Below are 15,230 nucleotides of genomic sequence, written 5' to 3' on the forward strand. Positions count from 1 at the left end.
CACTCCCTGGCTTGGGCCTGCCAAAGAATTAGCAGATTCCCTCAGTCAAGCTCTGGGCCTTCTCTCTCCTGCTGCAGGGCCAGGCTGACTGAGGGGTGGGGCTTGTGCAACTAATATGTGAACCACTTAACTTACTGCTCATGCTCAGTAACCTTTGGCTCCCTAGGCCTAAATCCTACATTGATGGAAATCATTAAAACAAAAAAGACATGGGTTACACACCTTCCAAAGCAGACATTTTTTCTGCAGGGGGGGGGACTAATCTCTGTTGTCCAGAGATCGGCTGTAATTCCAGGAGATCCCTAGGCCCCACCTGGAGGTTGGCAACCCCATGTATTGCAGTGTCTCACGGCCGTCCTTGGTGCTTGCTTTGCAGAAGATAGAAGCCCACTTTGATGCCAGAAGCCTTGCGACTGCAGAAATGGTCATCGAGAGTACCGCTGCGCAACAGTTGCCCCACAAGGCCCCTCCACGGATGCCGCCAAGGCCTACCTCCAAATCCCCGACTCCGCCAATGATCGCTGCCAAAGTCCAAATGGCTCGGCAACAGTCTCCGTCCCCCGTTAGACAGTCACCGTCTCCCGTGAGGCATGTCAGAGGGCCGACACCATCGCCCGTCAGGTAAAACATGAAACTTTTATTGCATTTTAAAAAAAATCTCCACGGACAATGCAAAGTGGGCTGCTGAGATGGGAGGGGCTGGGGGGTTGGGTAACGTTCGGGGGCCCGTGATCACTCTGGTGGCCTTTGAGGCCGGTCAAATCAAGTTGTTTTCCTATGATGTTCGGGATGTGTCTGGGTGGCTCCAGGAGGGACCTGGAAGGATTTTTTAAATTATTTATGGGCCTCTTGACAGCCATTGAAATGGAATCATGTGCATAAAATGCTGCGGACTCTTCACACATCATGAAGTGCACTATGTGGTGCCCTAATAGGACCAGGACTGCAGTGGAGAAGGGGTTTTCTTCCTGTGCTATTTTTCCAGCTTGATAGGGGGCTGTGGAATTTCCCAGGGCACCTTATCAGGCCTGCTGTGGAAACCCATGTATGTTTCAGTGAGGTTCCCCAAATGGTGCCACCTGGGACTGTTTTGCCTTGAGGAAATGGTGCAGGCCAGGGGTAGTCAAAACTGCGGCCCTCCAGATGTCCATGGACTACAATTCCCTGGGAATTGTAGTCCATGGACATCTGCAGGGCCGCAGTTTTGACTACCCCTGGTCCAGGCCCTGAAGCCCCTTCTCTGTGTGTCCTGATCCTAAGCAGGCATGTGTGGCTATGTTCTTTCAACACAGTGGGGACCTCATCCCCATCCTGCTTACTCAGTAATGTGGTCACTTCTATTTGAAGCTTTGTTACGTATCCTTTGCACAGCACTGCAAGGTTTACTAATTTCTGGTTTGCAGAAAGAGAGCTGAGGCTGTAAGATTTGGCCCTTTACTTCTGGGAAGTCCAAAACTTTAATCACTACATAATATTGTCTTATTTTTATGTCTCTTCTGTGCCCTTTCTTTCTCTCCTGTGCCAATAATTCCTGGCACATACCACTCAGTAATTCATAACGTTAATTTTGTAATGCACAGTCTGAGCTTATCCAGAGAATTGTTCCAGCTGGATGGCTTTCGAACTCTGTGGTTTTCCAAATACTCTGCCGTCCCAACTGCATTTTCTGGTATTGGCTCTTGAGAGACATTGCCTCTGTAGTCAGATGGAGCTGGTGGAGGGTAGCAGACGCTCCCCTCCTCCCAACCTCTCACCATCTCTTCCTGCTTGCTCCTCAGTCTCCTGGGTGATTTTGAACACATGGCCAATCATACATGGCCAAGTAGGAGCTCAGGAAGTCCTGCTGAGCATGCTCAATTTTCTGTGCTGTGTTTAAAGATTTAAGTTAATTTCTTGGACCACTGATGTGGACACCTATTGGCAACTAAAGGAATTCTTTAATAAACCACAGGATGCAATTAGGTTGTGCTGAAATCAGTAGGCTTCTAAGTAATGTGTTTGGTATGGAAAGTTATCATCTTTGAGTTGGATATGGCCAACTTTCTCAATGAATCTTACTGAAAAGCCAGCTTGGTGTAGTAGTTAAGAGTGGTGGCTTCTAATCTGGAGAGCTGGGTTTAATTCCCCACTCCTCCACATGCAGCCAGTGGGGTGTCCTTGAGCTAGTCACAGTTCTATTAGAGCTGTTCTCCCAGAGTAGTGTTATCAGAGCTCTCTCAGCAAACCCCTCCGCCTGCCTCCCAGGATGTCTGTTATGGGGAGAGGAAGGGAAGGGGAATTGTAATCCACTTTGAGACTCCTTTGGGTAGTGAAAAGCAGGGTATAAAACCTACTCTTCTCTTTCTTCTTAATCCCCTTTCTTACTGTAGACCCTACCCCATAAGGCTTTTGTCCATGTAGGTCCCATGATCCTAATTGTAGCCTTGTTGGGGGTCAGAAAAGACCCAATCTTCCCTTTTTCACTGGAGAAAAACTTGGTTGGATCCGGTCCTTTAGTATTCCATGTAAATCAATCCGAAGCAAGTGATACACTCTTTTTTGTGTGTTTGCAGTCTGTAAAGGGAGGCTCTGTTTGTCTTGCTGTGGGGCACCACATGCTGCAGCTATTACATGTAGAGCCCTACAGCAGAGCAAGCACCTGCCCCCCCCCCAAGCCCTTTTGGCTTGGGAAAATGGTGTCAGAGGGACAGCTGAAGCCTCTCCTCCCCTGTGCTAAATTCCCAAACTGGTCCAGGTCCCAGAGGTCTTTGGAATGTTAATCACTTGACATTACATGTGACTGCAAGTCAGGAGACCCCCTCATCTGCCTTGTGTTGCATGTATCACCTAATTTGGCCCTGAGCTGGTAAATCTGAACCTAGACTGGACCATCTCAGAGTATAAATGAGGGTGCTCAAATAAATGTTTCTCTGAACAGAAGTTTCCCTTCATATAGCAAACCAGATGTCACGAAGGAGCTGTAAACCTTTCCTTCTCTCTGATATGCAAGATTTTTTTTACTGTGTCGGATTTTTTTTTGGTGAATGATCATGGGATCTCACCTACAGATCTCACCTAAAGATCTCACCTACAGTTTGAACTTGGGTTTTCAAGATGCAGTGCTTTTCTACATTCTCATTTTACTTGCTTTTAAGCTCCTGTTTCTTCGGGGGGTTTTCATGTTCTGCATGTGCTTTTCTTCCTCTAGTGCAGCTTTTTTCAACTTTTTTCACTGTTGAGAAACCCTTGAAACATTCTTCAGGCTTTGAGAAACCCCAGAAGTGGAGTGATCCTGCAGAATATGGTTGGGAAGCACAGCTGTGGACATGCCTACCCAGAGCCCCCTCCCTTTTCCACCCCCTCTAGGTCCTTAATTGGCTATTGGGGGGCAGGTTGACATGGCCATATATGGTCATATCACCCAATAAATGTTTAACAAATTTCAAAAAGATATAAGAAATTAATTAACTCCCACTCATTCAGGAAACTCTTAAACCCTTCTAGCTTTAGAAGGGATCTCTTAAACCCTTCTAGCTTTAGAAGGGATTTATTAATAGTTGGCAAAGCCCTATAAAGTTATGCAAATAAGGGCAAGCACGCTCAATTTTCTATCTGCTTCTTTCATTTGTAGATATAATAACTCCAAAGCACGTATGAAATTGTAATTATTTGTTGGCTATAGGTCTCACCTATATATCCAAGCAGTATCCAATATATATCCAAGCAGTCATATAAATGCAATGATAGGAAAAGAGTGACACCTAAAGGGAGCACTGCATTAGTTCCATATCCCTTCTTTTCACTGAAGCATCCTTCTAAATAAATGTCTATACCCTAACTAAATCTTCAAATAAGTGGAAGAAGGGATGCAATGATTTAGGGGTCAAGCAGGAATGTAAATGTTTAGATCTAATTTCAACACGTTATAGTGATGATTTTAGGGACTCTGTTGGTCCATAAAAGGAAAGTGTCTGAGTCTGCAAATACTGCAAAAATGAATTTTTAATTTCCCCTCCCAGGAACATTGCCATGGTTTTTAACAAATAAATTAAAATGAACTTAAAAGAGCTCACTATAGACAAGGCACCCTATTTGTCAATGCACCCATTGATCTAGGTCAGTCTTTCTCAGCTTTTTTAGCATTGAGAAATCCCTGAAATGTTCTTCAGGCTTTGAGAAACCCCAGAAGTGAGGCAATCGTGCAGAATATGATTGGAATCATAGCTATGTCCATGCCCATCAAAGGCCACTCCCCTCCCCACCCCATCCTGGCCCATCACTAGCCATTTGGAGGGGGGGCAGGTCAATATGACCATGTATGGTCATATCACCAAATAAATGTTTAACTAATTTGATATTTATAGATATAAAATTAACTCTCACCCATTCAGGAAACCCTTCCAGGGTTGGTCTAAAGGTAAAGGTAAAGGTATCCCCTGTGCAAGCACCGAGTCATGTCTGACCCTTGGGGTGACGCCCTCTAGCGTTTTCATGGCAGACTCAATACGGGGTGGTTTGCCAGTGCCTTCCCCAGTCATGACCGTTTACCCCCCAGCAAGCTGGGTACTCATTTTACCGACCTCGGAAGGATGGAAGGCTGAGTCAACCTTGAGCCGGCTGCTGGGATTGAACTCCCAGCCTTATGGGCAAAGCTTTCAGACGGCTGCCTTACCACTCTGCGCCACAAGAGGCTCTAGGGTTGGTTTAGATATAGCTAATTATCTAGATGTTGGCCATTGTCCACTCTAACATATAGCCAGAGTAGTGTTTATAGTATTGGACTAGGACAGGGATGGTCAAACTGTGGCTCTCCAGATGCCCATGGACTACAATTACTATGAGCCTCTCAGGGATCTGGAGAGCCACAGTTTGGCCACCTTTGGACTAGGACCTGAGAGACCTGGGTTCAGATCCCCACTCTTTTGTGGAAGCTTACTGGATGACCTTGGCCGGGTCTCCTTCTCTCAGTCTGACATTGACTCTGAATACAGACCTGCTTCAAGAAAGTTATAATTCCTAGACATCTTTTTGTTTATCTGTGACAAAATCACCATAACTGAAGATTTCACTCACTAGAACCCCAACAACTGCAAATTAATTTTTTTTTAAAGTTTTAAGCCAATTTTCAGCATGATCCTAATCACTGTTATGCAAAGCTCTTAACCTTGAATCCTCAGTTATTTTCCTTTACGGTCGTAGAGAAAGGCTTTGGCAGAACAGAGTAATACAATTTAGGAACAACAACAGCAATAAGAAATGTTAAGAGTTCTGCAGGCTCAAACCAAGTGTCCCGTTTGAGAGCCAGTGTGGTGTAGTGGTTAAGAGTGGTAGACTCTAATCTGGAGGACTTGACGCCTTCTGGGTGACCTTGGGCCAGTCACAGCTCTCTGCCAGCCCCACCCACCCCACAAGGTGCCTGATATGAATGCGGAGAGGGTAGGGAATTATAAGCCAGACTCCTTAAGGTAGAGAAAAGTGAGGCATAAAACCCCATTTTTCTTCCTCTAGTTGCTTTCAATTGAATTAGAGTGATTTAATCTCAGTTGAATCCCAGATTACCATTTGTTACTATCTATCCCCTGAGGTAGTGAGCTGGGAAGTTGTGGAGTGGGGAGGGTGGTCCTTCTTTGTCTCCAGGGTGGGATAGAACCAGCTTGGTATAGTGGTTAGGAGTGCGGACTTCTAATCTGGCATGCCGGGTTCGATTCTGCACTCCCCACATGCAACCAGCTGGTGTGACCTTGGGCTCACCATGGCACTGAGAAAGCTGTTCTGACTGAGCAGGAATATCAGGATTCTCTCAGCCTCACCTACCTCACAGGGTGTCTGTTGTGGGGAGAGGAAAGGGAAGGCGACTGTAAGCCGCTTTGAGCCTCCTTCGGGTAGGGAAAAGCAGCATATAAGAACCAACTCTTCTTCTTATTATTATTGGGGGTTTTATTGTGAAGTTTGACATCTGTAGTCTGCCACAAGCCAGCTTGGCTGGGAGTGGCAGGCTATACATCATACTATTACTATTACTATTACTATTACTATTACTATTACTATTACTATTACTATTACTATTACTATTACTATTACTATTACTATTACTATTACTATTACTATTACTATTACTATTACTATTACTATTAAATCTACCCAGTGATACAGAAAAGAACTGCAAACTGCTGCATCCTATGCTTAGTTTTTCTCATTTGAGAGGTAGAAAAAGATAAAAAGTTGAAAAGTTTTATTTGGACAGAGACATTCTTCTGCATTCACAATAGAACCAGCATCCTCTTTGGATGTCATCATCACAAGGAACACTGAGTTCTTCAGCAGTGTCTTATCATTTTATAAATGAGAGCCATTTAATTGCGGGCAAAGTAGCTCATATTTGAACGATAAATGAAGCCTTCAAAATACGCCTACAGTACACAAAAGGAGTCATTATTCTCTAATAATACAGATTGTATGGGTTTTTTTTAAATCATGTGACCTATCTTAAGAAATATTTCATTCATTCCAAAAGAGAAAATGTTTCATGGAGTTTTTTGAGGGTCCCCCAAAAGTTTTCCATTGAAGAAGGGCTTCCCCCTCTTTCCCCCCCACAAAAGTATGGTCTAACCCTGGGGGGCCCATTATGGTGCTCATGCCTGTTAACATCTTTCCTGTTGCCCACCAATTCTTTTTAGAAAGTGTGTGGGGCCAATTGGGACTTTTGTCTAGGAATGCTTATGATTGGCTGTGCAGATTTTCTTTGGAAGTTGTTTTCGCAGCAGTTGCTACCATGGCACAAAGATCTTCAGTGTTTGACTGGAAGTAATCTGGGTTTATGCAAGAAACTTTTAAAAAATGTTCACTTAAATTTTATTCTGTGAACTTAGGCAGATTGTGAGCATGTGGGTAGAAGGGACTGTTTCAGTGCTTGGCTCTTATGGCTCTTTCTTGCATGCCCAGCGAATTGCCAATTGCCACTGTGGGATTGGGAACCGAATTTCTTCCAGGCCAGCCTGGCCAGGGGTTTTGGTTGTTGCGGGGGGGACACCATCTGGACTTTGAATTGGCGTCACTGTGGGTGGACTAGTAGTTGTGAATTTCCTGCATTCTGCGGAGGGTTGGACCGAATGACCCTGGAGATCCCTTCAACTCTATGATTCTATTATTCTAAAAGCAGCCTGATCAATAGAGCTTCCGCTTAACAGGTTGAAGAATTACTATTAGAGTTATGCTGTGAGAGTCCAGCCAATTGCTCCCAATAAGGAGACTTCATTGTACCTAATCCCTTTATTGAAGTAACAGCAATGCTAACAACTCTACGTCCTTTGCTAAGACTATCTTCCCAGAAACCATTGCTCTGTTTTAACCTCCAACCCCCTGGCTCCTGCCCCGCCTGCCCTTTTGGGCATGAAACCACTCCAGATGACCCCCCCCTTCCATACCAGGAAGATACAACCAGTGCCTCCTGCCCCAAGGCTGAAGAGAAGGATATCAGTTTCCCAGCGATCAAAGCATCAGAGCCAGAATTCCTGAGCTAGCTAAACTTCCCTAACTCAGCCACAAATCACATCACACCACACCTAGGATAATCCATTATTCAAGATGGAAAACAGAGCAAGAGAACAAATGGCAAAAGCATAGATGCATGGTTTTGACATACCCTGAGATTTTGTGGTTGGTTTGCCTTATGGGATGGCCATTTTTAAGTTGGACCCACCACCCTATATCAGGATTCCAAAGGTGCCCACCAGATCAAAAAGTCTGGGGGCCCCCGGTCTAATCTGTGATCAAATTCAGGAGCTTTGCTAAAATGCTACTTGTGGCTCTATTTTCACCACCTCAGTGATATTTTATTTTTCCCCCCACCAGGTCTGTCTCTCCTGCTGGGAGACTCTCGGTCTCTACTTCACCCATCCGTCCGGTGAAGTCTCCAATAATGGTCCGTAAAATGCAGACAATGACGGTGGCGGGTTCCGAGGTCCTTCCTCCTTGGAAACAGGAAGGCTACGTAGCCACGTCGGAAATGAGAATGCAAGACACTAGAATAATGACAAGCAGTGCCCAGATCAGGACTGAAGAACGATGGGAGGGGAGATACGGTGCTCACGAACAGGTCACAATCAGTGGCGCCGCAGCTGGGGCCGCGGCGGCTGTTGGAGTGAGCAGTGCTGCTTCTGCGGCCATTGGAATCAGCGCGGCAGCCGCGAAGGAGGTAAGAAATGGGGATTGTAATATTTTCGAAGTACGCCCTCCCTTCCTGTCTTGGTTGCCGCGGAATAGCTTTCATTTTCGAAGTATGCTCGCCCCCGGTACGAGCCCCCGGGGTTTTTGATCAGGTCCCCCCCCCCTTAAGGCCCGATTGAACTGCAGTGCTAGACTGCGGTGAGGCCTAATTTCATCTCCCAGCCAGATTTATTCCATTTTATGTTATGCTTTCAGTTATTATTTCATCTACATTGACTGATGCCCGGAACAGGGAAGGTGGCTATATTAGGTCGCCGCCATTTGCTATTTGTTATATGTTGTAAATTGTTTTAACTGTTTATGGGGATTTTAAATTGTACGGATTTTGCTATTTGTTAACCGCCGCGAGCCAGTTCATGGGAGCGGCGGTATAAAAATGAAATAAATAATAATAATTAAATAATTTCAGCGGATTTTCAGCGGCTGTCCGTCACTTCCTGCTTCCGCAGCTGTTTTGACAGCGGCTGTCCAAATGTCTGACCGGACCGAGATGGTTCTTCCACGTCTGCATGTCCTGTGCTTGTGTTGCAATGGTTTTAGCCCCAACCAGGGGGGGTTAAAAGAAAGCAACCAAAGCGATGTCTTTTGATTTGACTCATTTGGGCCCTACAGGACATGGGGAAAACAGCAGCGGTGGCTAATGTAGTTGCTGCTGTGGACATGGCCCGAGTGAGAGAACCCCTGCCCAGTGCCGTAGAGCAGACCGCAAAGAGGACACCTATGGCCGCAGTGCACATTCAACCTGTCCAGGAGCAGGTAGAAGTAAAACACAGCTGCTGCAAATAACACCTCCCTCCTCCCATTGACGAATCTCACGCCCGGCCAACGTATGCAATTCAGCATACGGCGAACTAGCGAGTGTTTCAGAGATTGCATGCATTACTGATCCAGAAGCATTTTAATACAACTCCATGGTTAATGGGTGACATCGCATCCACCCTTCCATTTTATATTGCTTATAAATTAGCTAACACGTAAAAAAAACACCCCTGACGTTTGAAATAGAGGTTTCAGAACCATTCCTAATGACCCTAATAAAATGATAATCCTTAACAGCAAGAGAACTAGGTAGTTTGTTTGGTTCCTCTAACATGTTTTTTTTTTCATCACACTGACAAAGTTATTATTTCTAATATTCCACTTAATCCATACCCCTGCCTCCCCTCTCCTCCCCCCGGTCTGAGCTTAAAATAACTCTTCTCCGAGCATATTTCCCACCCACCCCCCTCCATTTGCCACCATGCCTGCGATTTGTTCATTTTATTTGAAGTGACCAGATGTGCAAGTCAATTTTAAGGCGTGGTTTTCTTTGTTTTTTTGCTGTGAAAATCAGATTATAAAGGACGCTTCCATAGTAGTTACAAGTACAACGGGTAAAGAGGTAATATCGAGAACGAGAGAAGGAGTTGCTACTAAACAAGAACAAATACACATCGTTCAGGAAAAGGTGAATAATGTGTTTCTACCCATGGGAATTCACTTCTGTCCTATTTTCCATTACATCATCAGTGCCAATCCATGTATGTGTCTCCCTTTTGTGTTGGCTGCTATGAAATGAAGAGCGTCATCCGGGAATTGTTGTGGCTGTTGTGACATCATATCGGTCATTGCTAACGTTCCTGTCAGTCACCCTTTGTCATTGTGAATCTGTACCTTTATTTAGAAGAGAGAGTACTGATTACTATGAAAAGGGATCCTTGGTTGGGTCGATAAATGGAGCAACAATGGGCCACCCGGTCCCATGCGGAGAGCCGTCCGCTTTAGGAGTGGAGTGCAGCCAGAAAGGGGCCGCCTCTCACCCGTAGCACACTGCACGTTTGTGGGAAACCCAGTGCTCAATCATTCGTAGACCTGATTCGGGGTCCGGGTTTCATATGTAGCAGAGCAGCTCCCTCGCTGCGATCTATTGAAAGTCAGCCCTCAACACAAGCTTTTGCAAAACAAAATAAAAAGGATAAATGGAGCAACAAGGACATTCAAAAAGGCTTCTGGGAAACTTTGGTCACAAGTATATTAGTTGGAAATACTTGGGGACTTTGGGGGTGGAGCTGGAAGCGTGTGGGATTTGGGGCGGAAAGGGACCCCAGTGAAGTATAATGCTGTGGAGTCCACACTCCATTTTCTCCAGGGGAACTGATCACTTTAGTCTGGAGATGAGCTATCATTCCAGGGGATTCCCAGGTCCTACCCGGAGGCTGGCATGCCTATACATTAGCCAGAGTTCAAAGAAGTGTAAAAAAAATAACTGTGCCGTCCTAAACTGATACTTTTGGGAGGGCAGCCTGTAGGAGGAGAGCTCAATTTGCATCCAATAGCACGTTAGAGACAGCCAGCTCTTCAGGGTATGAGCTCTTTATCGAAGCTTCCTTTGGCAATAACGTACAATGAGATGCTTCAGACCAGTGATCCCCAACCCCCGGTCTGGAGACCGGGAGCGGTCTGTTGATCAGTTGGTACCGGGCCGCAGCTCCTCCTCATCCTCTTCCCCCGCTGCTGCCTTGGGGGCTGCCCTGCCACTCTGCCGCTGGCTCACCTTTGGTCCCCTCAGCGGCCGCCATGGCTGGGGCTCCCCTTCGGCGTGGCATTGTGCAACTGCTGCTAGCAGTGCCCCCCAGAGGGCGGCGGGAAGTCAAGGGTGCCAGCAGGAAAGCAAGTGGAGTAGGGGCTCAGGTGGCGACAATGCCCTTTGGCAAAAGACACCCCCCCCCCCAGGCATCAGTAAAATCGTCAAGCGTTGACCGGTCCCCAGTGATAAAAAGGTTGGCGACCACTGCTTTAGATTGATCTGCATTGAGCATTGGACTAGATGGCCTGTAGACCCTTTCCAGCTCTGTGATTCTAAGCACACTTCCACTGGACCTGTAGAGGCCTCTTGCATGAACCTACACTTCCAGTCTTGGTTTCCTGTGCAGTGGGAACTGGGGACTGACAGAAATCCAATCCTTACATTGCTGTTTCCAGAGAGCTTGTACAAAAGTTCTCCCTGCAGCTGCCCTCATGCTCAATCCCATTCCATTTCCAAGAGTTCCGTACCCCACCCTTTTCCGGGGTTGCAGGGAGATAGGGGGAAGTGGGGAAGGAGGAAAGGTTAGAGTTCTGTTCTCTGACCTTGATCTCTTAATGGGTTATTGGATCCAACCGATTAGTTCAGGAAACAAACAAACCTAGGACTTATGGTTAGAAAAGATCTGTAAGAAAGGAACCCTACTCTTTCATTTTCACCACCCTATTTGTTCCATCACATATGTTCTTTAACCACATGTGTCCCATGAACCTATGAATCAGCTTTCCCATGATCCAAAGGACTGCTACTAGAGGGGGAGCAAGGAAGAGATCAGTGGCCACTGACAGATCACTGTACCCAGCCCATACCTACCTTTCAAAACAGTGGAGTTTGGGGAGCCATGAGAGTTCAGCCATGGAGTCCACCCTCCAAAGTCACCATGTTCTCCAGGTAGACTGATCTCTGTTGTCTGGAGATTTCTTAAAATTCTGAGAGAACTCTGGGCCCCACCTGGCGACCTTCTTTCAAACCAATTCATCTCCCCAGTGCTTGAGCCACAATATTTAGCTCTTCCATTTGTGTAGTTTCTAAACAGGCTGACAAGAATCCACCACAGGATTTCACATAAACCAAAATCAATCAATCTCTAATATTGCCCACCAAATTGTCTTGGGATTGGGAAGGGCATGATGTCATTTCCCCAAGGTAGCCCTTTGTCAGTTACAAGGGCGGGAGAAAAGGTGTATGTGATCAGATGTAAGTTAGGCCGCAATTAAAATCCTGGTTCTGCCTTGGAAACCACACAGAACTGTTGTAGGTCCCACAAAGCTCTGGTCTGACTGAGAACACTTCACTCCATGTTGGACGGTAGCCTTGAGGTGTTATTGCCACATAATCTGATAAAGGCACGGCTTGTTTTTAAGGCTGTGGTGTAACTATTTTTTTAAATTTAAACACCAGGTAAAAAAGGAACCTGTGAAAGTTCCTGTACCCAAAGTAATAATTGCCACAGATACAGCTAAGGAACAAGAACAGATTGCAAGAGCTAGAGAAGAAATTTCTACTCAGCGAGAACAAATTCATATCAGTCATGAAAAGGTAATTATAACTGTGAAAAAAAGTTTGATGATTGAGCAAGTCTGTTCCAATTCAAGTATCGTTGCCAGTTGCTTCTAATTTCTACTTGCTTTCTCCTGAGCAGTATGTGCCACAAAGGTTTCTATAATTTCTGTTACCAGACCATCCGTTCAGACCTAATTTGAATTTTCAAAAATTTCAAGAGGAAATCTGAAAAAAAATCAGGACTGTAAAATTGGGCCTTTTGGTTTAGGAGGGTTTGGTTTAGGAGGCCCTTTGGTTTAGGAGGTATCTTATTTATTAATTTGATTTATATACCGATGTCTCGCCTCTCTCTTTTGCTATAAAATCAGATTAGGAAAGAAGTGGTGAAACCCGTGAAACCTTCTGTCCCTAAAGTAGTCATTACCACTGGCAAAGTGTCAGATGCGCTAGTAAAAACTACAGAAGGGATTGCAACTAGACAAGAACAAGTCCACCTTGCCCAAGAACAGGTGAATGGAATTGTTGCAGACGTGATAGTCATTCTCATCTCCCATTCTTACCTTGCCATTCTCATGTAACTCTGATGAAATCTACTAACTTTTTAATATCATTTTCCCTACGGAAATAATAATACACCAGCAATGCAAAGTGTTCTTTGAGACTTACAGTATGCCCTAATACGTTCAGAGCTGTGACAGCATTTTATGTTCTGTTACTAATGGTTGCAATTTTCACTAATTTGTGAAGTTTATGCGTGGTTTTTCTTACAGGCAACAAGCTGGAAAAAAAACATGAGCCTGTGAAATTCAGTAGCTCTAGCCTAGGTAGGCCTCAAGGTTTTTCCTAGGCCTGGACTGGAGGTCAACTTAGAAATTATTCACCGGAACAGTGGGCTCTCCGGCTTTCTTGTTTTCCTCTCTTGAGGATCCTTATTGCTTTGGAACTTTAGTGGTCGATTTGATATTACTTCGCTTTATGTCCAGGATATTTTGGTGAAATTGCTTGGCTTTTATGCAGTGTAATACTGAATCGACCACAAGAGGGAGCCAAATGTGCAGAAGGGGGACGGGGAAACCGATACAAGTGCAGGAGAGCCTAGTGCCTTGGTTTAATTAGGAAATCAATGTGTGTTTTGCGAATCTTAAACATCATGGTGGGTAATATGTACTGAAACTGCAGGCCAAGCTCTGTTAGATACTCTACGTGGAATTAATATGGAACCCCATCATAAGGTATTAACAGAAAATCATCTTGTTGTAACACTTTTGGGAAACCAGTTGCATGTGTGCACCGTGTCATTGAGAGGTGCAACTGAAGATTGAGGCCGTTTTACGTATTCAAGGAAACCCTGTAATTTTTTTTCGTTTAAAAATGGCATTGCCAAATTGCCATTCCTCGAGTTCAAGCATAGTGTAACTCTACGGAATTTAATGACGACAAATAGAATTAAGAGGAAACTTTTGCGGATCACGGAACTGAACACGACTCGACAGACTGTATAAGAATGTTGTTATCTTTTGCTTCTTCTGGTGCCTTGTACTTTACTAATCTCTTCCCGCTTGTCTGAAATGTCTCCGTGCACATTTCTTTGCAATACTGTGTGCATTCACACCTCTCTCTTTTGCTATAAAATCAGATTAGGAAAGAAGTGGTGAAACCCGTGAAACCTTCTGTCCCTAAAGTAGTCATCACCACTGGTAAAACCAAAGTGTCAGATGCGATAGTAAAAACTACAGAGGGGATTGCAACTAGACAAGAACAAGTCCACCTTGCCCAAGAAAAGGTGAATGGAATTGTTGCAGATGTGATAGTCATTCTCATCTCCCATTCTTACCTTGCCATTCTCATGTAACTCTGATGGAATCTACTAACTTTTGAATATCATTTTCTCTACGGAAATATAATAATACACCAGCAATGCTAAGTGTACTTTGAGACTGATTTGTATGCCCTAATCTGTTCAGAGCTGTGACAGCATTTTGGGATTGTGTATTTATATCATAAAAAATAATTTTCATTAGAATTTTACTTAAGTAGCCAGCCAAATAATGACCAGACACCAGTATCTATCCAGTAGAAGACTTTGCCGTGAGCCCTAATGCCCTTTAATCTTGTTAACCTCTTAATTATCCACGCATTTCACTGTCATTTCCTGTTCTTGTTGGAAACCTATGTAACACCAAACCTTTTATTCTTGCTGTAATGATCAGATAAGAAAGGAAACTGAGAAAACCACCGTAATTCCAACCATCATGGCTGTTGACAAACACAGAGAGCAGATCTCAAGAACTAGAGAAGAAGTTGCTACTAAGAGAGAACAAATCCATCTAGTCCATGATCAGGTGAACGGACCTTTAAAAAACACAAAAGTCTCTAATGAAACTTGCTATATTTCTGCAACGCCCACACTAGCAGAACGCCACTGCAGTGTCGTGTCGTTAAGGTTCTACTTTGGTTTGTTTGTTTAAAGTCATGGTTCCGCATCTATATTTCTTTCCTTGTATAGCCAACTGAACTAGTTGCTGAGCAAATGGCAGCCATTCAGGTTACAGTAAAGCAGGGGTAGTCAAACTGCAGCCCTCCAGATGTCCATGGACTGCAATTCCCATGAGCCCCTGCCAGCGTTTGCTGGCGTTTGCTGGCAGGGGCTCATGGGAATTGCAGTCCATGGACATCTGGAGGGCCACAGTTTGACTACCCTCGCAGTAAAGGTTCAAAATAATGGCTTGGATCCAGACTAACGTTGTTATGGGTGAAGAGCACAAGTTTACCATCTCCTTTTTTCTCATGGCATTCCCCAGAATCCCCAGAGCACCTGAAATTGGCAGAAGTTGGGGGAGAACTTTAGGTTACCGTTTTGGCCAGGAGGGGTGGGAAAACCATGCTCTGCTGTTTGAAGTCCTTACATCGGCAGAAATAGTAGCCTGGATCCAGGCCAATGTTTAAAGGAATACGTCTG

General features: G+C 44.8%; 1 protein-coding gene across 6 annotated transcripts in view; it reads left to right on the forward strand.

Annotated features, from left to right (window-relative positions):
- The window catches only part of TTN (titin), a 356,587-nt gene that overhangs the window by 18,985 nt on the left and 322,372 nt on the right, over positions 1-15,230 (forward strand). For all 6 annotated transcript variants that reach the window (XM_077319578.1, XM_077319579.1, XM_077319580.1 and 3 more), the window contains exons 6-13: positions 377-621; positions 7,831-8,173; positions 8,818-8,961; positions 9,539-9,652; positions 12,170-12,307; positions 12,640-12,780; positions 13,908-14,054; positions 14,482-14,613. In XM_077319578.1, coding sequence (XP_077175693.1) covers positions 377-621; positions 7,831-8,173; positions 8,818-8,961; positions 9,539-9,652; positions 12,170-12,307; positions 12,640-12,780; positions 13,908-14,054; positions 14,482-14,613 — 1,404 coding nt within the window. The remainder of the gene's footprint in view (positions 1-376; positions 622-7,830; positions 8,174-8,817; positions 8,962-9,538; positions 9,653-12,169; positions 12,308-12,639; positions 12,781-13,907; positions 14,055-14,481; positions 14,614-15,230) is intronic.

The sequence above is a fragment of the Paroedura picta genome, chromosome 2 (assembly GCF_049243985.1).
Source record: "Paroedura picta isolate Pp20150507F chromosome 2, Ppicta_v3.0, whole genome shotgun sequence".
Lineage (NCBI taxonomy): Eukaryota > Metazoa > Chordata > Lepidosauria > Squamata > Gekkonidae > Paroedura > Paroedura picta.